Below are 8,774 nucleotides of genomic sequence, written 5' to 3' on the forward strand. Positions count from 1 at the left end.
GTCGTAGATATCCTCATAAAAAATGGAATAGCCACGCTAGAATACCTTTCATCAAAGACCTGATCAATCAGGTTTTCATAATTCACACAAGACACTCGCCTCTGTGTGTGTATGTGTGTGTGTGCTCGTGCGTGTGTACTTTCTTTTTAAAATCAGTGCCCATGACAAATTATAAGGCTTCCGAGAGCGATGGGTTTGAGGAAGGAAGATATCTTTAAACTGGGAATCTGTAACAGAATGGACTCAGCTAAAGGTATCCAAGATGCTGGGTGATGATGATGTCTTTACACCAAGTGAGGTGTTTAACACCTTCACCTAATATACACATCTACGATTCAAACATCATGTATACGCTCTCTACTGTATGTATAAACGTATGTATGAATATGTATGTATGTATGTATGTATGTATGTATGTATGCATGTACGTACGTATATATATATATATATATATATATATATATATATATATATATATATATATATGTATATTTACACATACATACATACATACATGATGGCTGTCCACCTGTGACTGAGGAAGACCGTTCCTGACCATTGTCCATAGAAAATGCCAGCAACTCCCGTGCCAGTCAGCTTCACCCGGGTTCGCGTCCGCGGCTTCCATGCTCGTCACGGCACCCTTGATTGTCGCCTCGCCGGCGATTGCGTAACCTAAAAGTTTAGGTCCAATAAGGCTTGCACAGCATCTCAAAGACCCTCTCCACTCTACAGACATGGTCCAGAGACAAGCCATGGCAAGGTATCCAGTGCCAATATGGGTCGCAGTGTCAAGAACGTGGGAGCGCCATGATCTGAAGCTCAAGCAAACAATCTCCAAAATGTTTAATGCCATTCCCTGCGTATCTGGTTTTATATCAGTAACCGTCTAGAGACCTACTTTAACAAAAGCTGAGGGGTACATCGCTCCCAGTGGTCATCCAGCATACCAGACATCAATCTGATATTTCTTAGGACCCATGTTATTAGCTAGCTAGTCGTTGAACCTACACTAGGTTCACCCGTTCTTTTCTATCGGGTCACTTTTGCGGTCTTTCATGCATGCTACTGGTAACATGGAAGCCAGTACAACTTGTTGCATGGTCGGGTCGCCAGCGACTAAACTGGCACTGCCACTAGGCTTGCCTGGTGAGGAGGGTTGCTCAAAACCCAGTCGGACTAAAAACAAGACCTATCAAAAGGACGAATGAACGTACAGAATCCGATGATGGCTTAGCTGGCCAAAACTTCGAAGTTACCGTCAAAACTATTCTTGTTAAAGAATAATACATTTGGACTTTACCAAATGTAATGCGTAATCCTTCAGTTTAATGTATAACTGTTTGTATTATAACATAAAAACAAACAATATATATAGAGCGGGGAGAGAAATTATATATTAAATTTATTAAACATATGCATGTATATACACTCCCTAAGCAAATGAGAGGGACAGGGTGTATAAAATAAAAAATTTTAAAATACAGTGAACAAGGGGTGAATGCAATGACGCAGTTATACGATCTGTTTAGTCCATTCTATCCTGCGTATACACAAACTCTGTAAGAAATTATAAACACAGATAATTGTGCGCGCATATATGCATACGTGTGTTTAAAGATGTATACATGTGTGCGCATGTGTTTGAATGTGTGTGTGTATGTGTGTGTGTGTGTTTGAATGTGTGTATATGTTTGTTTACGCGCGCGAACAATGGCGTGTACGAGTGTGTGTATGTGTTATAGACTTCGTAATATAAACATTTTCTTAGTTTGAAATAGGGGACCACTGCCTGATTGGTAACAAAAGCAGCCAAATCTCCCTCAAGTCACTCTCTGACATTTGAAGGAAGTAACGAGATAGTGGATAATAGGGTCCTAACAGGGTACGAGACTGAAAAATATAAGCAAAGAATAAGACTGAGCAATCGAGGTAGAGACGGTAGTAGACGTACGTCAGGGGTTGTTCCTACCGCACGTTTGTGTACGTCTGTGTATACATGTGTGAGTACATGCATAGTGACATAAACATGTGTGTGTGTGTGTATACATGTGTGCATATTTACATATGCATGTACAAGCATATATATATATATATATATATATATATATATATATATATATATATATATATATATACATACATATAAACTCCGCCAATAATCACATACACACGCACACACATATAGGTTTCAAATTTTGGCACAAGGCCAGCAGTTTCGGGGCAAGGGGAAAGTTGATTACGGCGACGCCAGTGCACAACTGGTACTTATTTATCGACCCCGCCAAAAGGATGAACGGCAATGTCAACTTCGACGGTATTTGAACTCTGAACGTAAAAACGAAACGAAATACCACTAAACATTTTTGCCTAGCATGCACACGATTGCTTGCTCGCCACCTTCATATATGTGTGTGTGTATGTGTGTTGACGTGTATATATATATAATGATTTTATGCGTGTGTGTGTGTGTGTGTGTGTGTGTGTATGTGTGTGTGTGTGTGTGTGTGTGTTGTTAGCTGTCAGGACACTGCATCCTTCAAGAATTCCATGCTTCCCGAAATTCACCAACACTAGTCTTTCACGTCGTGCCTATGCAGCACTCTTTCCTCTTTATTGCTCTTTTACTGTTCACTTGTGTTTTATTGTCTTTCATCCTGTGTACTCTGCATGCACGTTTGGCTATCATTGCTGCTTTTATTTACATGACTTATTAATGCTTTTCTGATCCGTCTTTTACCCTCTAACCGACGAGTTTCTATAGTGAACCTAAGCACTCTATAAAATAAACCTCATGAAAAACTTCCAAACAAACTGAACACTGTCTTTGTAGTGTCGCTCTTATCTGATGCCCCTGCGGCAAATAAAAGAAACCGTTATCATCATAACTTTTATCATTATTTAATAGATTTGAATGTGTATATATGTGTGTGTATATATGTGTATATATGTATGTATATATATATACACACACATTACGTTCATACATTTGTGTATGTGTGTGTGAAATATTGTCACATATTTGCTTATATAAATACATGTAATCGTATATACATACAATATAAATAAATGTATATACACATACATAGAATTACATACATGTAATCTTGTTCACTGAGTTATAAATTTATATATTTATTTCGTTGTGTGTTTAAAATTATGCTTTGGAATTTGTATTGATTGCCTGGATGTGTTCCTTCTATAATTCCCCTTAATCTACACATACATATATAATCATATGAACATTCCTGTGTGTGCGTATACGCATGCACACATACATAGACGTGTGTGTGTATACGCATGCACACATACATAGACGCGTGCATATATATATATGTGCATTTACACCTGTGTATATATGAATATATACAAATCTATGTATGTGTACAGACCCATAAACATACACAATCATGCAAAGAAATCCTTAAGTATATACACGTACCTATGTATATAACTGTGTGTGTGGGAGTGTATGCTTATGTCTGTGTGCGCGCGCGCGCGTGTATGTATGAGCGTGTGTGTGTGTGTGTGCAGAGAAGGAGAGAGAGGGAGAGAGACAGGGAGAAGATACACATGAACGGGAACATGTCGAAATGGTAAAAACTTAGGCTAAGCCATCAGTAGTTTTTGTGTTCGATCTCACTGCGGCAGCATGCGAGGCATGCGAATTCTATCGTAGTATCGAAGGAGCCAGGTCTTGTGGGTGGAGCTGGGTAAACGGAAGCTGTTTGGATGCCTGCAGGGTGGACGACGACAACTAGAATTCAAAAAGGCCAAGTCTGTCAGTTTGTCACGCTCATTTTATCTCTGTTACGGAAAAATGTGTTTGAAGAATACTCGACTACGTAGACACTATTTTTATGAGATATTTCTTTCTGTTCGGTTCAAGTGATCGAACAGTTAAGACATTCACTGTCGCACTTGCCCAAGATCCATTTGATTTTTAATTTGAGAACATTATATGAATACACACACTATACAATATATTCCTATATAAATACAAATATTTCTATACGCAAACTCTCATATATGTACATAGAGACAGACAGACAGATAGATGCCCATATACGTACGGAATTATACATACATATAGGAGAGTTTCACGTTCTTTAGCAAGATATTGGAAAACTGAGCCCTAGGACCCTAAGCTGTTACAATATTGGGTCCTCAGTTTGGTATTTATGCTGTGGCATCCAGTTTCCTGGATGGGTATGTTTTACAACTCCAAAGTTAGGTGCTTAGACCCTCCAGGATCTTTATTAAATGTATCAATGCATATCAAAAGCGAAAATGATTAAGACTTCTTTATAATTCCTGTTAGAGTTTGAAACCATCACCTATGTGTGTGTGTGTGTGTGTGTGTGTGTGTATGGATGGATGGATGCATGAATGCATGTCGGTCTATGTGTGTAATGTATACATGAATATATATTTTCACACATATATATATACCTGTTTGTATATGTGTGTAAAAATATATATATACACACAGAAAAATATGTGCATACATACATATACACATACCGGCCATAACCAGTGACTACATTATATATATATATATATATATATATATATATATATATATATATATATATATATATATATATATATATAACGATTGCAGCGTGGAAGGTATATATTAACAATTCAGAAACACAAACACCATTAACTTCACTTAAACATTTATTTGTTATATATGGTGTCAAAATTTATCGTCGCTCCAAACTGCGACTTGGTCAGGCATATAAGCATAGAGATACACATATATATATTTACACACAGATGCACAAACACATACACACACATATTGCCTCGCCTATTTCTATCCTCATTGCTGGGATTCGGGGACTATGGACACATGCAACATCTCCCTCCCTCGATTCCTGCGCCTGGTTATGATTGCGCATTATGCCAGAGGTTTTTCCGGTCCATCATCCAACCAGTGTCTTCTGGGCTTTCCCCGTCTCCATCCTCCTAACTTCCCACTGACTCTAGGATGTGGATGCAGAGCTTCTGAGCCCTGATGACATGCCTAAAATACTGCAGCTTTCTTTTTTCCTGTCAGTTGCTTCTTTCGGTTCCCATTTCATTAAGCACCGACTCGTTTGTTCAATGGTCAGTTCAGCTGATCCTCAGTACTCACAGGTTGGACGTGGTTGCGAACGCTTTGAATTTAGCAATAGGGTCCAACTATCACATCCATGCAGTGCAATAGATTAAACTAGTATGTGTATGAATATTAAGTCCTCTAAGAATTCGTAAATCAGAAAGAAAAAACTAGGCACTCATGTATTTGTCAATAGAGCGTATCCACATTTATATTATATGTATATATATACACATACATACACATACCTATACCTTTATACACATATTTGCAATAATAGATAAATACACACAGCACACACACATATATAATGTATTACATATATAGAGGAAGAGGATACACACACACTTTATACATCCGCATTTATTATTTTTAAAGTAATTTTCAACACAACAGAACGTGTTATGGGGAGACTTTGTTAAACGCATAGTTGAATTAGTTTATAAATGTTCGTATAACTGAGGTTCCAAGCCACCTGGCGAAACTTAATGCCAATCTCAACGAATCTTACAATTTATACATACACATCTGCCTATGTAATGTGCATTTACGTATATATCTATAGATGTGTATATGCACATCTTATCACACATACACACATATATGCATAACTTGTTTCCAAGTCATCACATGGATGTTCAAATATAGGAAACTCGATTGTTGTTGATGGTGAATTATCAACAGCACGTATGTATAATCAAATGTGAGCTGGTTATAATAAACAAGCTATAAATGTATAGAACGATGGTTTGGTTAAGACAAAAAGAAATAATTGAATAACTATGAGCGTATAAACAGTCAAAAGTTGGCAGTGTCTACATTACACGTTGTAGTTGTGTGTGTACGGTACCATGTCTGGCATGTATACACACAGATACTATATATATATATATATATATATATATATATATATATATATATATATATAACAGGCAATCAACTCTTGTTCAGCTGTAAACCAATATTTTACATGAAGTAAAAATGACTAAAATGAATAAATATTGTAAAAATATTAAATAATGTTTCTGTCTGTAGTGTCAATAGGAGTGCGTGCGTGTGTGTTTATGCCAGTTGTAATGTACGTATGTAATGTGTGTATGTGTGAACTATTGTATTGCTGTATTTATATATCTGTGATATTCCAACATGTATGTATATGTTACTATGTTATTCTCTTGTAATGTGATGTTTATAACTATGCGTTTTACACATCTGTGTGACGTGCGTGTGTCTGTGTGCCCGTGTTGTGTATGCCAATGTGTAGTGTTTAAGTATGTTACTGTGTATACATATCTGTGATATAATTATATATGTGCTTGTGTATGTACTTGTGATATGTATGTATATAATTGTGTGTTTATGCATGTCTGTGATGTAAGTATATGTGTGCTTGACAAAAGTAATTGTAAGCAAGGTGTGTATATTTGTGTTTGTAACTGTGTTTAAAATGATCTGTACACATATAACTGTCTGACAGACAATGTAAATTGTACGTGTAAAACTGTATATAATGGTGTATATCTGTGTACGGGTGTATATTATGCACATATGTATGTGTTCGTGTTTTAATGTATGTTTGCGACGTGTGTGCATTTCTGTATTTTTATATATATATAACATTGTGTGCCTGCAATTAGATGTAGGATGTATAGATGTGTTTATGTATGTAATTGAATGTGTGTCAGTATGTTTATGTAAATAATGGTTTGTACGCATGTGTGTGAAGAGAAACTATGTAATTGTGTTGTATAAAATCTTGTATAAAAAGAATTTTTGTGTAAATATGAAACTATCTTTACAATTGTAAGGTTTATAACTGTCCATAAGCGTGTATATGTATTGTGTGTACGTGTGTTTAAGTCTATGGGTATATAACTGTTTGTGTGAGTATAAGTGTGTATATAACTGGTTGTATGAGTCTAAGTGTGTATATAAATGTTTGTATGAGTCTATATGTGTACATAACTCAGTAAGACGAAAAGAACAACGACTGGAAGAGGGCAGGAGGGATGGGGCGGGAGTGATTCGGGTGAATGAGTCAGGGAGGTGGGAGGCGCGGGAGGAGTAGAGATAATAAAAAGATGCGTAAGGGGTGGGAGAAGGGAAGAAAAAATGTGATGGGAGGGTTTGTCGGGATAGAAATTGGTGGTGGCAGGAGGGGGTAGAAGTGATGAGTGGACAAGGAATGGAATGAGGGGCAAAAATTAAAAACAAAACATAACAGCAAAACATTGAATAAAGAAATATTACAGGTAAAAAAAAAAGAAAATGTTTTTCTCCCTTTCCCCACCCTCTCTCCGCCGTTGTACCTCCTTTAAATCAATCATTATTGACTTACCGCAGTGGTGTAAGGTGGACCAGACAGATCGATCTCATCTCGAACAAGTTTGTCACGGATAATATGTTTTAACTGTATCTTGGGGTAAGTCAACAATGCAGACTTGCCATCTTCATAATCATTGGGCAGACGACGGGAAGAATGGATCGGTTCGTTTGTGGAACAATCTCCGCTGTGATCTCCGTTATTGCCACCACCAATACCACTACCACTACCACCACCCAGACACACCAAACCACCAGTTCTATGGTAAGTGCTATCTGTGTTGTTAGCGGTGGTGGTACAAGCCACATGTCCATGACCGTCTACTATACTAGCAGCCACACCAATATCATTGTTGGGTTTTTCGAGGGTAAAATAAACGGCCGTTCCACCTTGTTCACGAAGAATTCTCACAGCATCCAAGATTCGCTGGCGATGTTCCTGTTTGAAGACTCCTATGGCGTCCAAGTCGGGATCGCCGATCTGTTTGCAAATTTCCAGATCATCGTAACCATTATCCAAGAAGGCTTGTGTGTAGTGCACCAGATTCAAAGAACGCAGCCAATCTGTAACTATGTTCCAGTCGGCCATGTCCTAAAGGCAACGAAATACCACACATACACAAGACACACACCTCTTCGGCTTTCACTCATACACAACATATATAGCTATATGTAGATGTATGTAAATATATATTTATATATATATACAGAGATAGAGAGATAAAGGCATATAAATATTTATATATTTATATGTATTTTTCTATATATATACACACACACACACTCTCTCTCACGCGCGTATACAAATTAACTCAATCGCGCACCTAGGTGAAAATACATGTATACACAGAAATATATTTACAAGCTATATAGGAAGAGTACTTACACAAACACATGTATATTTAACACACACTCGCATACAGAGAGATAGATAGACCGACTAGGAGACCAAACCAGACGAAAGCTGCTTCCTTCGTTAAGAACTTTAGATACATAGATATACAGAGTGGGGAAAAAAGAGAGAGAAGCTGACAGTGGTGGTGATGGTGGTGGTGGTAGTGGTAGTGGTGGTGGCAGCGGGTATGGATTCCTCGGTTTGGTGTCTTGTTGGTATCCACTCACAGAATATTTTGTATTCCTCCTGTACTATTCCATCTTTACGGCATGTATATATGTGTGTGTATATATATATACATATAATATATATATATATATATATTATGTTTATGTATGTATATATATATTCACACAAATCTGTTTTGATTATATGTATGTATGTGTATATATATATATATATATATTTATATTTATATATATATATCGTTACGTCGAAGCTGCTGCTGTT

General features: G+C 37.0%; 1 protein-coding gene across 9 annotated transcripts in view; it reads right to left on the minus strand.

The window, feature by feature from the left end:
• The window catches only part of LOC106881487 (uncharacterized), a 378,451-nt gene extending 370,086 nt beyond the window's left edge, over window positions 1–8,365 (minus strand). For 7 of the 9 annotated variants that reach the window (XM_089348176.1, XM_089348175.1, XM_089348174.1 and 4 more), the window contains exon 1: window positions 7,446–8,151. In XM_089348176.1, the coding sequence (XP_089204302.1) occupies window positions 7,446–8,018 (573 nt within the window). In that variant the 5' untranslated portion in view covers window positions 8,019–8,151. Of the gene's footprint in view, window positions 1–7,445 lie in introns of all 9 variants that reach the window. The other 2 variants (XM_089348179.1, XM_089348183.1) reach the window with 1 other exon arrangement.
• Window positions 8,366–8,774: the final 409 nt, after the last annotated feature.

Source organism: Octopus bimaculoides, chromosome 2, assembly GCF_046866305.1.
Source record: "Octopus bimaculoides isolate indiv1 chromosome 2, ASM4686630v1, whole genome shotgun sequence".
Lineage (NCBI taxonomy): Eukaryota > Metazoa > Mollusca > Cephalopoda > Octopoda > Octopodidae > Octopus > Octopus bimaculoides.